General features: G+C 33.6%; 3 protein-coding genes across 4 annotated transcripts; all 3 read right to left on the reverse strand.

Moving 5' to 3' along the window:
- Window positions 1-5: 5 nt before the first annotated feature.
- Window positions 6-18,512, reverse strand: LOC111695935 (metastasis-associated protein MTA3). Its single transcript, XM_023465412.1, has 6 exons — window positions 18,508-18,512; window positions 12,583-12,586; window positions 1,221-1,382; window positions 853-979; window positions 349-414; window positions 6-89 (listed from the first exon to the last, which is right to left on the reverse strand). The coding sequence occupies exons 3-6, from the start codon at window positions 1,337-1,339 to the stop codon at window positions 6-8; spliced, it is 396 nt and encodes a 131-aa protein (XP_023321180.1). The 5' UTR covers window positions 1,340-1,382; window positions 12,583-12,586; window positions 18,508-18,512.
- On the reverse strand, window positions 3,816-9,333 carry LOC111695917 (uncharacterized; the record flags this gene model as incomplete). 2 transcript variants are annotated; one of them, XM_023465389.1, is given in 13 exon segments in its annotated part: window positions 3,816-4,176; window positions 5,149-5,251; window positions 5,399-5,476; window positions 5,626-5,690; window positions 5,837-5,914; window positions 6,023-6,098; window positions 6,281-6,344; window positions 6,701-6,829; window positions 6,965-7,108; window positions 7,834-7,909; window positions 7,978-8,012; window positions 8,468-8,515; window positions 9,250-9,333. In XM_023465389.1, coding segments are annotated over 13 exon segments (1,110 nt in total), but the record flags the coding sequence as incomplete, so codon positions are not given.
- LOC111695918 (uncharacterized) lies at window positions 10,180-16,940 on the reverse strand. The gene is made up of 10 exons (XM_023465391.1): window positions 16,861-16,940; window positions 16,463-16,538; window positions 15,830-15,875; window positions 15,483-15,589; window positions 14,811-14,899; window positions 14,299-14,329; window positions 13,527-13,624; window positions 10,911-11,029; window positions 10,622-10,672; window positions 10,180-10,294 (listed from the first exon to the last, which is right to left on the reverse strand). Exons 1-10 carry the CDS (start codon window positions 16,921-16,923, stop codon window positions 10,195-10,197), a joined length of 780 nt encoding a protein of 259 aa, XP_023321159.1. The 5' UTR covers window positions 16,924-16,940; the 3' UTR covers window positions 10,180-10,194.
- Window positions 18,513-18,628: the final 116 nt, after the last annotated feature.

Consider the following 18,628-nt stretch of genomic DNA (forward strand, 5'->3'; position numbering starts at 1 on the left):
ATTAATCAATCGATCAAAAGGGACTGCTCACCATGTTTAGTATAGTCTGGTACATAAACCTGTTTCAGTTTAGTTTCATGTTCAGCAGCCTAATCATAATATGTTCAACAACTAGCTTACACTCCGAAGTATTGGTATTGGAACGAAATTTCAAATGACCACCATAATGTAAAGGTTTTACGGTGTCCGTTTTTAATTGAGCCTGTTACTAATTAAATCAAGAGTTAATTGTAATTAGTAACTTTTATCTTTGTTTTCCGAAAATATTTTATTTGAAATAAAATCCGTCTGAATGTTAATTGTTAAATCTAACTATTTGTTTAATAAAATGTAAATTGTTGAACTTTCCTTGAGACGCTTTTGTTGAACATATCTGTCAGTTGTTTTCCAGGTATAGTAGTAGTCAACCAGATTCTAGAAATAAATATCAATTATTCAATCAATGAAAAGTAATCATTTAACCAACCAACCAACCAACCAACCAACCAACCAACCAACCAACCAACCAACCAACCAACCAACCAACCAACCAACCAACCAACCAACCAACCAACCAACCAACCAACCAACCAACCAACCAACCAACCAACCAACCAACCAACCAACCAACCAACCAACCAACCAACCAACCAACCAACCAACCAACCAACCAACCAACCAACCAACCAACCAACCAACAAACGTACAAACAAACAAACAAATAAACCAATCAAGTAACCAACGAACCAACCAACCAATCAACCAACCAACCAACCAACCGGACAACCAATCAAATACCCAACCAAACGAGTTTAAAATAGACCAAAATAGAGACACATTTTTAAAGCATTATGTTCCTCAATTAATACCAACCTTAACAGTTTTCCATGGCATATAATCTGTCCAGATGTCGTTGAAGGCCTTTCCATGCTTCTCCATGGCCTCCTCGAACAAGGCCGCCTCTGCTGTAGTCCACTCTTCCATCTGGTCTGTGGACAACCTAGATTTACAATCTTAGAAGCAGAACTCTGATTTCAAAAAGAATTGATTATCAGACCCAGTAGATTAATGGTTCTAAAAAATCTTAATGTTTCTCTCAAGTATAAAAAAAATCTACCAAATTTTAAGATTTTTCCAATAATAAATGCTTTCAGACGACATTCGAATAGCTAATAAGAGAGCACTTTTTGTATAACTGTGAGAAAAATTGTTGACCAATGAGAGAGCAGTTTATTGTTTACCTGGGGGAACCATTGTTGACCAATGAGAGAGCAGCTTTAGCAAAATCATATTTAGAAGCATGAAGCAGTCCCATGGCATTGAAAAGAGTGACGTCACGTGAAGCTGCCGCTGCTGACATGTGTAGAGAAGGCTGTTTTAATGTCGAAGCTTCGTCTACAGCTCTAAAAAAATACAAGATTTAAAAAAGAAAATTCGAAACCTTTCCGAAAAAAAACTAAGGGTGCAAAATCCTTGGTGTTTACAGCCTAGTTCCTAAATAGATAAAATTAACTACTTTTTGATCAATTCCATTTTGACAGTGATATTTTGCTATATTTTGCCAAATCGCAGTTTAAATCCAAGGATCTGTATATTTTTGCAAGCATATCGGAGTATCAGACGACATCCTACAATTCACTTCTCAAATCAAAAGCGAGTTTACTAAATTAAGATTGAAACCTATTAAGGCCAGTGCTTAGGATCCATTTAATTTGGATGCGGATAAGGATCCTGGATCCGCACTGGAAAAGTGGATTCGGATCTAAATCCGGATCTTGAAGATATATTTAAGATTTACTGATTTTTTTAACAAAAGAAGAATTTTCGAATTATTTATCTTTCCACTTATCTTTAGTCTTTAATACCTGATAATTGTTTCCTATCTTGATCTCCCCTCTGTCCTCGAACAAGGACTTGTTGGTGGCATCGTACACCAAACTGTAGAAGAAACTGTCCTCAGACTGGGGAAACAACAAATATTCAAGACAACCATATTTAAAAATAATAAAAACAAGATTAAGTGCCGGCGTTGCCCGTGGAGTTTTGATAACACTATGAAAAAATTTGTATCAAATATTTTTAAGCCTGTGTTACCCATGGGTTTCCTCAAAAATTCCGTTTGGCCAACTAAAGATAACATATCAATATATATAAATAAATAAATAAATGAGCGAAGAGCTTTGTTATACACTTGGGAGAGCCACGGGAATATTCTTAGCTTGGTTTTGAGATTCTAAGTTAAGTGGGTCGGCTTTTATAGCGAAAATTTAGTTTCCCTGTTAAAATCGTCTAAGTGCGGGTAAACGGCGGGATTAACTATGAGTAATCTTGGTAGCGCTGGGTTTCCAAGCTAAAATGTTCCCACACTCCTTGCTAGAACAAGGAACTGGTCAATAGTTTTATCTGCTAGATCATTCTCAGGGGACCAACACAGCTCCTACAACAATTGAACTAAATAACATTTGTTGACGATCATGTCAAATTCACAACAGTACCACATAAACACTAATCTGAGAAACAATGTGAAAGATATCGTCGTTTTTCTAGAAAAGTTGTTAATTCTGACATTTTTTTCTTTAGTTTCTAAATCAGAAATCTGTTTGATCAACGTTTTTTTAAAAGAAAATCAATGAAATCTCTTTCATTATTTAAAGGGTACCGTTGTGTAATCCTTAATTCATTGTTTTACAATTTAATATTTATGTCTGTGTGTCCTGATGATGTTTTCAGCGCAATATATGATAATTAAAAATAATTGGGAGAGTAGGCGGGGTTTGATTAGAACGAAGTCAAGTGCAGCTAAAATAAAAAGTATCTTAAATAAACTGAAGTTTAAGAAAAGAAAACAAATATCTTGAAATTCTGATTTTACCTCTAAATCCTCAAACTTCCTGGTGTCCTTGTCTGCACTAGTACAAGTTGGAACCTCGGCCTAAACAATGACATAACAAACAATAACAAACAATATCAAACAATAACAAACAATAACAAACAATAAAAACAATAACAAACAATAACAAACAATAACAAACAATAAAAACAATAACAAACAATAAGAAACAATGACAAACTATAAGAACAATTAATACAAACAATACAAACAATAAAAAAACAATTAAAACAATAACAAACAATAACAAACAATAACAAACAATAAAAAACNCATGATACTTAGATTGAAGGTTGAATAATAATTATAATAATAATAACATTTTTTAAAGAAATTGTAAAAATTTATTTACTCCCAGCCCCCCAAAAAATTCCGCCCCCTAGTTCTTGGCTTAGTCTGTCTTTTTTTTTGGACTGATCCATTAGACGTTTTTTTTCTCGGCTGGATGTCATACATTGAAGTTTTCGAAAACATAATATTCAATGTGCATTGACAAGGATTGCTAGCTGTACCTGGGTGGGATACTTTTTAGACATTTCATCCCAGTATTCCGCCAAATTTTCATCCGCCTCGCTGATTGTGTTTTTTTTTTGGACCGATCCATTAGACGTTTTTTTTTCTCGACTGGATGTCATACATTGAAGTTTTCGAAAACATAATATTCAATGTGCATTGACAAGGATTGCTAGCTGTACCTGTGTGGGATACTTTTTAGACATTTCATCCCAGTATTCCGCCAAATTTTCATCCGCCTCGCTGATTGCCTCCGGCGGAAGATCGATCCGCCGGTAGTAGACCATCACTTCAACCTCAACATTTCCGTTTGGAGACTTCTGTAATTCGTCGATTCGTCGAACCCCAAAGGGCTCCGTTGGCCCGTTATCGACATATACAAAATCCCCGACACGGTACATATTGTTAACGGCCATTTTATGCTTTTAAAGCATCTGAAAATTATTAACTTAAAGCAAACACCAAATGCAGAAAAAATAAAAAAAATAAATAAGGGCACAAAATACATCTATGCCAAAGTTAAAAATGCGTAACAGAAACACATATTTAGTCCAAAAATCCTTAAATCACAATATGAAAAAATGGTCCAAAAACAATGTTGTTTGATTTTTCCTACACATAATTGTCCAAAAATGTTTGTTTCTTATAACATTCACCGAATATTTCAGCGGAATCCGTATCCACTCCGCGCCCTTTTATTGGGGGCACCGCGGAAATTTTCAAACCCCCTTTTGGGGGCCATCCCTCCAGGCCCCCGGGGGCCGTATCCGCCTCCAATAGTTGTGTTCTTCTCCCTTAAAATAAAAATTTGAACAAAATATTCTAAATAAGAAGTTTTTTAATCTTACTTTAAAATAATTAAACTTCGATAGGACATAAGACATATTTAGACTGGCTTTTCGAAATTGGGACAAATTAAATAAATAAAACATTTTTGAGAAAAGATTTGTCACATCCCTAAACTTACCAGTGCAATGTTGGGAATTTTTGAAAGAACAGAATGAGTTAAATTCATTTCCTTCCTTAACCTTTTTCTAATTGGTTAAATCCGTTTTGATCAATAAGAGTTAACATTAACAGAGTTAACAAATTAGTTAACAATTATATCTGTTCGGTTCCATAGTAGTAAACCTATCGTGTAAGAATTCATTGAATGCATTACTTTCATATTAAAAACCAATTTTTACTTATAAAATGGTTTTTAACATTTTAGCATTGTAATATTAGAAAAATAAGAAAAAGTGATAGTCAGAACAAGAGCATAAAACTTATTTGCAACCGTTCATATTGTTAACTGATCCAACTTGAAATAGTCGGATTTCACCAGAATTATTTTTTAATATAATATGTGATCATAGAACCTCACAAATATGATATAATATTTATATTATGAGAATTAAAATATAACAATGGAATTCTTAAGCTCGATGAAATAATCTTGATGCATTCTTACATCAAAATTATTTCATCTCGTTTAAGAATTTCCATTGTTACATTTTTTTCCGCATAAGTTAATCTTAATCTGTTCACGAGTGGTTTATCTCTTCGAGTATTATCAGATGTTAATTTTATGGAAACTGAAATGTTGTGAAAAGTTTTTTTTTGTATTTTCGAATCTGAAACACAAGTTCTTTGAAACTTTAGATCATTTGTTATTAGAAGTATTAGAAATAGTTGAAATAAATTTTTAATGATAAAAATTTATTTTATTCGGTTTAATAAATCCTGCAGGGTGAATGGAATAAGTTATTTTTATCATTTTCCACCTGTAGTAGTTGATTGCACATTTTAGAGCTTCAGAGACATGATGCGCGGCCTGGGCCATGGTGTCATTCTCTAACAGGTGATACAGACGGGGATCACTGGGCCCTGGAATAATCATATATTTTCATAGATGGGCCCTGGAAAACAAGAATAATAAAAATAATTTTTTTTTTGACTATCTTGTATCCTACCAAATATATATTTAAAATTAAGGTTATACAATAAAATCATATTAAAAACTATGTACTGTACCTGTACATGACATGGCAGTGTCCAGAATGTGTGCCATGACAGGTCCGTGACGTAACACCGGCATCAGTTCAGGAGATGCTAACGACCGAACCAAATATTAAAAAATATTTTTAAAATAAAAAAAAGTGCTTTCAATGTGAATCAAAAAACCTGAGAAAATTTAATCATGATAAATGTATCAAATAAATATACAATTTATTAAAAATTAATTTTATTTGGCTTGTTTCCTATATCATTCATTATTTCTGTATTTGGACCCCCAGATCCCTTCTCAGGCGGCAGGTAGAAGTTTCTGGAAAAATGGTTTTTTAAAAATCGTATATCGGTCAATCCAACTTTACTGGATTGTGAGCTTGTATCCCTTCCACCCTCTCTACTCTACCTGTGATCTAACTCCATTGGATTATGTGGTGGCATCCCTCCCCCTCTCTACCCTACCTGTGATCTAACTCCATTGGATTATGTGGTGGCATCCCTCCTTCGACAAGTTTATTAAACTGAGATATATTCAAACCTCTAAAGATTTTAAAATTCATTGTTAAAAAAAATACTCTGATATGGTAACAAACGTAAGTAATTTTAGTTATTTTCAAATTATAATTAAGCAATAAATTCTAAATGTTCCTTTTAGCGAGCCAGTCGAATATACTGACGTCATTACGGTTTGGGTCATCACGGTCATTCCGGGGACGAGCAGGACCTTAATATGAAAAAAATGGTCTAAAGTGCTAAAAACGGAAAAACTAATAATAAAGAAAAATTATTTCCACAAAATGCAGGCACATCGTGATTTTATTATGTCCCAAGATCAAAAGGTATTCTTAGTAATTAAAAGAGAAAAAATAAAATCTAGAAAAGGTGATTTCAATACTTGACACTCACCGACCCAAACAATAGTTGCTCTGTATTGAATATTGGCTGGTAGGGTAGAATAATGTTCTCTCTCCTGAATAAAACATTTAGTCAAATTAAATTAAAACCAATAAATGAATAAATGAAGAATCAATAAAAAATGTTATTTATTAAATTAATTAACAGAAAAAGGTGATACAAATCATGAGATATATAATTGAACAAACATAACCTGATAAATGCATGCATGAAGGAAAAAATAAAAGAATGAGTAAGGGAAGAAAAATCAATGAGTGAATGAATGAATGGATGAATATCTTCCTGTGGAGATATCTCTGAATACTTTAGAAGTGATTAATTTTGATATAGTTTATTAAGAAAAAATGAATAAAGAAGAAAAGGAAAGAAGGATGAATGAATGAATGATTTGATGAATGGATGAATATCTACCTGTGGAGAAATCTCTGAGCACTCTAGCAGGACCCTGTGATTAGGTTGAATCAGGTATGTGAGATCAGCTTTTGCCATCTTTCTACCAAACACCCAGAAGTTGGTTCTATGAAAGGTCACCTTCACTCCCTGATATATTATTCAGAAGTTTATCATCTAGAGGAACTGGGGGTTACTGGTAAAGGTATATTTTACATATAAGTATACATGTACATTCATTTTTTATTCAATTTTAACTCGCCATAAGACTTTTCTGAGCCTGACCTGCATGTCCTTGACCCCTGGCTGGCCTGGAGCTGGGTTCTCAAGGTTGATAAGTCCACTGTCCACAATAATAGTTCCAGCAGTGGCTCCTCTCTTCATCCTTACAGGATCTAGGCTTACCACCCGTCCACTCAGTGTACTGTCCTAGGGTATCAGATGGAATATAAGAATACAGAGGTTGATATGTTCTTAAAAAATCATTGAAAGAAGAATAAGAATGAGAATAAGAAAAGAATAAGAAAGGTTGTTTATATAATTTTAAGAATTGGACATCAAATGCCTTTTTTTTCATCATTTTGATACTTCTTCCCAAAATTCATTTATTTCTCAATATTTTCCCCAATTTAGAGGAACAAATCTTAAAAACAAAAATAACTTCTGGAGAAAAAAATTTAAATGAACTTAATATCCACAACGGAAACTTTTAATTAGAAACAATCTATTTATCTATTATGACAACCCAATAACACAAATGTTACCAGGAAACCACCCCTCCCGGCAACCCTCTGCCTCACTTAGGAGTACATGGGTCACAGAGTTAGCATGACATGTGCAATGATACTGTTATGCCAGAGTGGAAGTAGCTGAAGCCGTGAAACCCCAACTACCGTGGCTTGTATCTACAGCTTTAATCAGTAAGAGAATATTTTAGGTTTTTCCTTTTTTACCTCCGACTCCTGGCCGGATCATTTACTTTACTTTAGTTTAAATTACCAAAACCGTGCAAACTCGCCGGAATCATATTTTAGCAATATCCCATTGTCCCCCTCCCCCCTCGTTTGCAAGAAATTAAGGTTAATAACAAAATAGTTAGTCTTTCAAAAAAAAATAGGTAGGATAACGGGAGTAATGGATATGATTTCTTTTACCTTAGGGAAAGGAATGAAATATTTGAAGGGAGCAGTTTTGGCCCGAACACGTTGGAACATGGAATACGTCAGATTCCTGAACAAAAATACAGATTTAGAACTGATTTTTTTTAATAAATCCTCAACAAAACTAAAAAAAATCACCTTTGATGAAGCCAGGCCAAAAAAGCTGTTCTATCCTATATTCATATCATATTCATTTCTAATCACTCCAAGAGTGTATAGTGAGTATACCGTATATTTTTTTTAATAACTAGTTTTTTTTGTGGAACAAAGTTTCTGGATTTTTTGAGTAGTATCTCCTAAAGTCAAAACTTGTGTAGTGAATGCTGGGATCAAGCATTCATCTTTCCAATTTACAAGTTGTCCTATAGAATATGGATATCGAGATCATGCTTTATTTTATACAAAAGTTATGACTTCTGATCCTGATGACAACACTTTGGCGAAATAATTTGAACACAAATTTTACTCACATTCAGCAAATATAATCCTTAAATAAATATGGTGATCTATATAAAATAATGTGTTTTCACAAAAACAACACGACCTCTTTGCCTGTCAGTCCTGATCAAAACATTTTGTTTAATTAATTGATAAGTTTCAGAATGATAAGGCCAATGATATGATCTGCCTGCAGTGAAAACGTTGTTGGATCATCCTTATTCTCCGCTTCTCCATCCTAAACAATTAGAATAATAACTATTTATCTCTTCATTACAGGGAAGCAATAGAAATGCAATTAATCTAGGTCATTATAGGGAAGCAATTAGGAATGCAATTAATCTAAGAGAGAATATTACATTGCCGAGACTTTCCAAGTCCCAACAAGGCCGAGGGAAGCCAAGGCAATGTAATATTGTTTCCTATATGTATTGAATCCTTGTTGCCTCACGTAAATAAGGAGACATGCAATTTTTTCAAATTTAAAAAAAATTCATGGAAATTTTTCCTCTTATTAAAATATAAAATTTTAATTTAAATCAAAATCTACTCTTTTCAGGTTATAAAAACTATAAAATCTAGTTAGTTTAGCAACACATATTTTTGCGTTCATCATAAAGCAAATATCATTAATGTTTTCGGAGTTGTAAAGCCGCAACTTATTGGCAGAAAAATTCGCAATTAATTAGATTGCATCCCTAGAGTTGCAATCTAACATTAGTGTCAAATTGTTCAAAAGTTGGACAAATATTTTGTCCTGTGGAGGACATTTTTTCCCAACCATAGGATTCAATTTCCGAATCTGAATCTGAATTTTTGGCCTGATCATTCTAAATAAAAAGCTTGCAAATAATGACGCGGTTTATTTAGTTGTTGTTCATTTGATGCTGAACCTGGATCCTGGATCCGTCATATATTTATAAAAAAGAAACTAAGCACTGGAATATAAAAAGATCTGTGTATTTACAATACCTTTGGTTGAATAAGATTGCATCTTTGTGAAACATATTGTCCTTCGGGATAATCTTTGATTCCACCAACATCACAGTACATTATCTTAACAGTACAGTACATTATTTTAACAGTACAGTACATTATCTTAACAAGTACAGTACATTATCTTAACAAATACATTACATTATCTTAACAAATACAGTACATTATCTTACCAAACACATTACATTGTCCTAACAAGTACAGTACATTATCTTAACAAGTACAGTACATTTTCTTAACAAATACATCACATTATCTTCACTAGTACAGTACATAATCTTGACAAATACATTACATTATCTTAACAAGTACAGTACAATATCTTGACAGCACTGTACATTATCTATACAAGTACAGTACATTATATAGACCAATACAGTATATTACCTTTAAAACCGTTAATTATAGTTTATACTTTCAGGGTCAGTTGCCAAATGTGAACATAAGGAGGGGGATGGGTTAAGAGATTCCCTCACTCTAGGGCAGCTGGCAGAAGGGATTAGGAATGTAAGAGGGAAAAATTATCTATTGTTGATTTCTGGGTATTAAATATATTTAGGGGGGGATTATATATCCTTAAAAATGATTTACTTTCCCGATAAAAATCCCACTGGAAACAAAATTTTAATCATAAGAAATAAAAATAGGGACTAGGGCCCAAGTTAAATTTAGATTTTAAATCAGTATTTCTTTGTACTGCGCAGAGGGGAGTTGGGCAAGATTTGAACCCATATTAAAATGAATAATATCTAGTTATATTCCTACCTTATAAGGGCCAACTTCCAATAGAATTGTTCCCTTGGACACAGTTTCTTTATTCTCTGCAGGTTCGAGAAAATTCAGCCTAGAGAAAACAAGGTTGTTAAAGTTTCTTTCCTCTCTGCAGGTTCGAGCAAATTCAGTCTAGAGAAAACAAGTTTGTTAAAGTTTCTTTGCTCTCTGCAGGTTCCAGCAAATACAGCAAAAAGAAAACATGGTTTTTAAAGTTTCTTTGCTCACTGCAGGTTCAAGAAAATTCAGCCTAAAGAAAACAAGGTTTTATCAATTGCTTTGCTCTGTACAGGTTCAAACAAATTCAGTCTAGAGAAACATGTAAATTTATACAGTGTTCTTGCTCTCTGCAGCATACTCACTTTTCAGTCTAGAGCAAACAAGGTTTTAACAGAGAGGCCTTATGGCGTGGGCAAGGAAGTGCATAAAAATTGTTGAGCGCTCTTGCCGCGAAGAAGATTTTCTACTTTGGATTATAAATTGTTTTATTTCGTAATATTAATAATGAACGCCATTCCAAAATGTAAGAATTAGTTTTAAAAGCCATTGAATCTTGGTGTGTAAATTATTAACTGACCTTCCAACCGCCATTCCGGCGGGAATAGTCTCAACACGAGGCGGTACTTTTCTAAAATTTCATTTTTGTTTTATAAATAAGTAACTAAAATAAGAAATAAATCAATAAAAAACATTCAACCATCATTTCGAAAAAATCAGGGCTGAGGTTATTTTAATCAGAAAAAAAGATATTTTAGGAAATTTTAAAATGACTTTGGGGAGTAGAAAAATTATTACCGAATTCCCCACAAAAAATTAGCATACAGGTGAAACATAACATAGATTAATTCATTGTTAATGAAGTTTTCCTAAGTAGAACGGCCTCCAGTGTCTCCCAGTCTAGAAACCTCTTCTTCATCTTGGCGTGCATAGAACTGAGCTCCGGGATCGGATATTCAACGCGTTCAAATCTACCGAAGTATCCAACCTTGACAAATATCAGAAATACAAAACTAGGTCAAATACCGACTAGACTACCCGCCCCCCTTTCACAAAACAGAAACCTTAGCGGCTATCTAACTATTTATCTATCATGGCCGCTATCTATCTATTTTCACCTAGCCTAACCTGGAATAGTTAGTGTTGTGTGTAGTATATATTTTGAATGAAGAAGACATTTCGAAAAATGCTTCAACTCAGAATTTCTTCTGGAAAAGTTGGCAGCTTAAGTTTTCCTTCTCCCGAGCATCCTTGAAATCATCTCTGGATTTTACGGTAGACCGAAACATCTCACGTCATCCCACAGAACTCAGCAGCATTTAATTTTTTAACTTTTTTTAAAACCCAAGAATTTTTCCAAAAATTAACTTTAATTATATAACTTCTCGTCTTGTACATTGTTCTAAACCAGACTTACAACATTGATTAGATACATAATCTTGTTTATAAAGAAGACACTTCGAAAAATGCTTCGGCGCAGAACTTAATCTGATAAATTTGGGCGGCTTAAGTCTTCCTCCCCATGTACATCCTTGAAATTATCTCTGGATTGTTCAGCAGATTGACCCATCCAACATCTCAGAACAAAACCCTTCAGCTTATAACTTAAAATTTCCCTTTCATATTTAACATTATAACTTTGTTTTACAGGATCTTATATTTTGATTTTGGTTTCAACAGTAGCTCTGACATCATTACCTAAAATGGCCATCCTAGAGTTTGTTGAGAAAACATTAACGAAAAAAAAATTTAACAATTTGATCCTGTTCAACATTGGCTTTCCTTGTTCATGTAGTTTTTTCACAAAAATTCAAACAAGTAAACCTTATAAATATTTTTAAATAACTAAAAAAAACATTAGAAACTTTATAAAAAGTTAATTAATACGAAAAACTGTAAACTTTTTTTAAAAACTTTGAAAGGGCGGACTGGCCTCCTTTAAGAGTAAAGTGTAAAGGAGCACCGGCTCCAATACCTTTATCTTTCAGTTAATAAATTTCCAACTGAGAAAAATGCATGTAGTATATACAAATGCAATATACAGGGTTACTCAGATAGAATGAGACTTCAGAGACGACTGTACGTAATTTGACGCAGTCTTTTTCCTTGCATTCTTGGTAGAAACAATAAACGTGTATTTTTGCTTGCCAGATTATTAGATATATCATTAAAAAATAATATGCAGGGCAGACCAAAACATTTAACCTTCAGATCAGTATAATTTTTGAATTTTAAACTGCAATTAAAGTCTAATCTTTTAAGGGTACATATAGTTAAAATGTTGAACAAGAAAAACCCAAAAATATCAGAGAATAAAGATTAATATTGTTTAACTTCTTAGATGTTTAGAATTCAAATAGAGCATTATCATAAGACATAAGACATAAGACAAATTTAGGCTGGCTCTTCGAAATTGGTCACAAAATAGGTATTGAATTTATTTTATGTCCCTACTTCTTGTCACCGTAAACTACAACAGTGTAGCCCAGTGTTAAGCGGCTACAAAAGCAGTCCACCAGCTTGATTATGTCCTCATAATGCCTGGCTGGCATTTTTTTTTAAAAATCGGATAAACCTTAATATTTTTTCAATGACTATTGGAAATGAATATGTGATTAGTAAGGAGTGTTATAGAATTGGGATATGGATTTATATCTGAAATTCCTAGAAAAAATGAAAAAGGGGTGACATTTCTTACCTCTATCCGGGGTCTTCATCATCAACTACAGATCTAGGCGTTCATATATTTTCATTAGAAATGACTCTCGAAGGTCTAATAACAGGTATCCTCTGGACACAAAATCCCCAAGTTTCAAGTCCCCTTCTTCTCCAAGGAACACTTTTGCTAGGTCAGTGTTACTAAGATTATGCCTTCGGTTTGTTGTAATCCACAAATCCAGGGAGACCTTATCAGAGACCAACAAAGATTTTCTAATTTGGCCCATAGCTGGGCAACCAATAAGAAGGTGAGACTCATTGTTTGGACCTAAGAGGCACAGAGGGCAATTTACAACTCGACCTTGCCCATTGTGTACTGCTACTTCAGTCAAGCTGTTGTCCCTGTTCCCAAGCCTTGCATTACCGCAGCGGAATTCTGTCAATATCCTTGACTCAAGTCTCATCCTTGATATAGAGCTGCTTGCGCCACCATACTTTTGGGAGAGGGAGGGCATTTAAGGATTTCAGACCTGCAATTTGGTTTTTGATCATCTCAACTTCCTTCTTCAGCAAAAAGTTCACTGAAGATTTGGAGATTTTTTCAGGCTTCAAATTTATTGGGTTCAATCTTCTTCCCAGATCTGTGTAGAAAGGAGAGTTCTGCTCTGACAGGTGCTCATTCATGATAAGTTTCACCAGCTCACTGCCTTTGTAACTGTTTCCCAAAATTGTCAGCACAAACCTAATCTTCCTTTCTGTAATAAGGAGAGAAACTGGTTTTAAGCCTAACTCTGAATATAATACAAATTTCGGATCTGTTTCATTACCTTAACTTCATACTGTGCTCTCTGTTCTTTCACCTCCAGCATATTCAGGTTACCGTTGAAACAGTCTCCGGGCATTAACAGGTAGGATAGATCAACCCCTGAAACAGGTAGGATAAATCAACCCCTGAAACAGGTAGGATAGATCAACCCCTGAAACAGGTAGGATAGATCAACCCCTGAAACAGGTAGGATAGATCAACCCCTGAAACAGGTAGGATAGATCAACCCTTGAAACAGGTAAAGTAGATAAACCCTGGAACAGGTAGGATAGATCAACCCTTGAAACAGGTAAGATAGATCAACCCCTAAAACAGGTAGGATAGATCAACCCCAGAAACAGGTAGGATAGATCAACCCCTGAAGCAGGTAGGATAGATCAACCCCTGAAACAGGTAGGATAGATCAACCCCTGAAACAGGTAGGATAGATCAACCCCTGAAACAGGTTGGATAGATCAACAATTGTTAAATTGTGAAAGCTTAATATATTTAAAATCATAAAAATATTCAGTTTAAAATATATCAAGATTATTCTATCTCGTTATAGAATTTCCATTATTATATTTTTATCCTCGTGTGATTATCATATTTTTGCCTTATAGAGCGTGTGAATAATTCCAAATTGAAAATGATAACATTATACGGGACAAGGGCTTTGTATTTTGAAGATTTAATAGATCTGGAAAAAAACTTAAAATATTTGACTTCAACCTCAATTTTGAAGACATATGACCTAAATAATCAATTTGAGGGGGGGGGGGTAGCAATATTACCTGCTAAATTTACTCCACAGTAGTATAAATCCTGTGCACACAGAAATCATTATACATGAAATAAACAAATTTAATAATAAAATCAGATTTGATTTGGATCCATTAGTTCCGAATATTGATATTTATATAAACTTCAAAATAAATGGATACAAAAAGTTTCGTATTTCCTGTTATGCGATAACATTTAAGAGAAAAAAAACTGGCTGAGAGGTGTTGTCTTTGGTTTATTTTGAGTATGTGGATTGTGGATCCGGAAAAACTGACTTACTTAAAGAGAGCTGAAAAGGTGAGAAATATAAGAGAAAAAAGGTAAACAAAATAAAATAAATTAATGGTAAAAAGAGTTCTGCTTCTCGACTAAGAACTGAAAAAGTAAAAATAAAAATAAAACTGAACCCTTAAAGAAATCAGGACAGATCCACTTGATCCCACATAGACCGGGGCAAGTGGCGGAGCTCAACCCTGTTTTCATTGTATAAAAACCAAATGAACAAATTATTTCTGGTGCTAGCCTGGTTTCTGAATCTGCAGAACTCTCCAACCATACTGGCAGAGGCACAGTCCGCCCGTATCATTGGAGACATCTGGATCACAGCCAATCCTTAAATATCACACAATCCTTAAATATCAAGCAATCTCTCAATCAATCAATCAACATCACGCAATCACTAAATCAATCGAAATCAAGCAATCTCTCATTCATTCAATATCAAGCAATCTCTCAATCAATCAATGTCACGCAATCGTATCAATCAATCAATATCACACAATCTATCAATATCAAGCAATATATCAATCAATTATATCAATTGTGATCAATCAATCAATATAAATTAATATTAATCAATCTCATTCATATATGAAATCATCAATCAAATCTCTGAATCTATCAATCAAATCTCTGAATCAATCAATACCAATCACTATAAAGCTATCTCTCATCTCAAGAAATAAATATATATCAATCAATTTTATTTATTGTGTTCAATTAATCAATGGCAATTAATATTAATCAATCTCAATCATTTTAATCATCACTCAAATAAAGAAGTAATCATACAATCTTATCAAATAATCAATAAAACGATGCTATGATGGATGGATCAATCAATCAATCAACCAACCAACCAACCAACCAACCAACCAACCAACCAACCAACCAACCAACCAACCAACCAGTCTACCTGAAGTATAAGCTCCAGATCCTGATGGATCCTCTAGAAGCTGGAAAATCTGAACCTTGTGACTCTCCTCTGCACTCACTTTACTCGTCTCACGCCGTTCTTCAAATCTAAGCGAACAGAGGTCACAACTTTTGTACTTTCGAACAGAGGTCACAACTTCTGTACTTTCGGACAGAGGTGACAATTTTTGTACTTTCGGACAGAGGTCACAGCTTTTGTACTTAAAACACGCTCAGTCGGATTACCTCCTCCTGATGGTTTAATCTAAGCAATTCTTTTGTTTAAATCTTTTGGCTGATTTCTACTATATCCTTTGATTTAAAAGTTCATTAAAAAAAGCCTCCTACTTGATTGGTTTAGGTCCTTTGTAGACAGAAACTGCTGCATAACCACCTAAAACATTTTTTAAGATGAAAGGAAAAAAAATTCCAAGAAATTTTAATAAAACCGGTTTGATGATCTAGGGGAAAATTGGTGAAAATTTAGATCAAACAGGCAAGTTTTTTTTTATCTTTTCAATACTTTTAACCCAAAAATCCAATTTTTTATCGATAGAATTAATTTATGTTCCCATTAATTTATGTTCCCATAAAATTAATTTATGTTCCCGTAAAATTCATTTATTTTCCCATAAAATTCATTTACTTTCCCATAAAATTCATTTATTTTCCCATAAAATTCATTTATTTTCCCAGATAATTCATTTATTTTCCCATAAAATTCATTTATTTTCCCATAAAATTCATTTATTTTCCCATAAAATTCATTTATTTTCCCCAGTTCAGCGAATAAAACATGCTTAAATTTTGGGGGAAAAAAGACTTTCAACCAAAAAATATACACCATTAAAAGCCTCAAAAATACTATGATAACTCGACAAGAATAGATTAATTTGGCCTTTATAGGTACATTTTTCAGTAGTAAGGCCGTCTTAGGCCGTATACTTGGAAATAGGAAAACTATCCCTTTAAGGATACTACCTGGTGCACCACTGATATAATAGGAACCGTCTTCATGCTGATTCCAAGCAACATCACATGTAACCTGCTCTCCAATCTAAGCAAAATGAAATATTAAAAAAGTTAAATTTTTTAAGAAAATTTTAATTTAAAAATAAATTCAAAAAATATTTGTAATCGAATTTTTAAGGTCAGTCAAAGGTTGAAAGGGTACCGTTGTGAATACAACATAGCACTCTATAAATAAAGGATCACTAAAAATTACATCTTAAGTCCCTAGAGCGAATGCTAGCTATATTTAGGGTCGACGCGTTATTAATAATTGCTGATTTCTTTAGAAAGAAATCAGCAATTATTTATTATTATGGAGCAAAAAATTGCGAATTTTCGCATATTTCCTTTTTTAAGAATTTCAATACCTTGAGATTTTGATCTATTCTGTCAATGAACCCCAACCTTTTCCCCTGGATAAACACAACCATTCTGTAGAAGACGACAGGTCCTAGACAAATATTAAAGGTGAAAACTCGATAAACACGATTGTAATTAGAAGAATGTCAAGAGAGAGAAACAGACGGAAACAGATAAATTGATAGATAAAGATTTATGAATTGATTTCAAGATATATGGTTATATACAAACAGTTATTTAAAAAATTGTCTTTATGTATGGACGAAATAAGTTATTAATTTATTTATTTAAACAAAATTGCCAGAGTTGTTCCAAGCTCTAATAAGTCCGAACTTTTGACGAATGGGATATCGGATATCTGTGCAATTAATTCCGTTCATTTAAAAGTTACCATCTCAGAACATTTATCTACATTTATCTGTTTGATTATACAGGGTGTCCCACATCATATTAGACCGTCAACAGGTCTAAATTGCAATTTTCGGGACTAATAAGAAAATTTAATTAGAATAAATCAATTTTGAAAAATAACATAAGGCTTATATAATAATTTTCTTGCGGAAAATGATAAGTTTTTCGAGTATTAAGGGTTTATTTTGTCGTTAAAGATTAGAGATAATCTAATATGATATGGGACGCTATGTTGTCTTCCAAGTACTTTATCTGAAATTTAAATTTTATGTTGAATCCAGTAAATTGATTTAACTTTAATTCCATTAAGTTTAAAATCTCGCATCTTTTTTGCCCTCTTTTTCTAAAGTTTTTTTGATAAAAAATAGTTTTAACAAATTCCACCAACCTTCTTTCACATCATGAGCTTGAAAGGAGTATAGGAGCAAAGGCTTAATTATTAGTAGTACCACGAACATTTACTTTTTTAATACAATTTTTAAAAACTTGAGTGGCCCCTGTATTATACGTTTATATTTATAAAGTGGATCTGTTCATTTTCAACTGCCTCTCTCTTTAAGATTCAAGTGTTTTTTTTCATTTGTAAAATAGATAAATAGATAGTATCCAGTATTCTACCTTTCACATCATACATAACGTGATATATGCTGATTCTTTCCGTTCAAATACAGTCTCACAATTAACATGACAGTTGCAAGACGAGTTGAATGTCGTCTTTGATCTTTAATATAATTTGCGGAATTTTNTGCAGGAATAGGGTTAAAATCCAGAAGTTCTGAAAAATAAACCAATTTATTGCAGATCAGTTTCTGTACCTGTATCCCCCATATCCGAGATAAGAAACCAGTTCTGTTCGAAGGATCCCTCCATGGGAACACCCATTTCTTCCAGTTGAACCTGGTAACATAGTATGTTTTCAAGACTTTTAATAAAATTGGATCGTTTTAATGTTTCCTTTTAAGCTGCCATTTTTTCATCGTTAATGAAAACACCCCTGCTCTCAAGCTGACAACACCTTGTTACTTTACTTCACCCCTCTCTCATGGGGGTTCCAACTGTTTCCACTTTCCTAGTGGCCCCTCCGCGCACGCACCAGTTCATTTGATTTGTCGGTAAACCTTGACATTAATCATGGCTTTCAAATACCGATTGGTTGAACTTTACAAAGATTTTCTTAGTTCTGGAGTGTTTGTTAGATTGAACCTATGGTTATGTGGAAAAGAGTATTTCTCTTTCTCGAAAACCAAAGGTTCCCGATCTACAACCACAAAGCAGAACAAAGGGAGACGGCCGAAATTGAGAAAAGAGAAGCAAGCAACCTCCTCGGCATGAAATATTCCTGGTTCATTCAATCCCCCCCCCCCC

The sequence above is a fragment of the Eurytemora carolleeae genome, unplaced genomic scaffold (assembly GCF_000591075.1).
Source record: "Eurytemora carolleeae unplaced genomic scaffold, Eaff_2.0 scaffold162, whole genome shotgun sequence".
NCBI lineage: Eukaryota > Metazoa > Arthropoda > Copepoda > Calanoida > Temoridae > Eurytemora > Eurytemora carolleeae.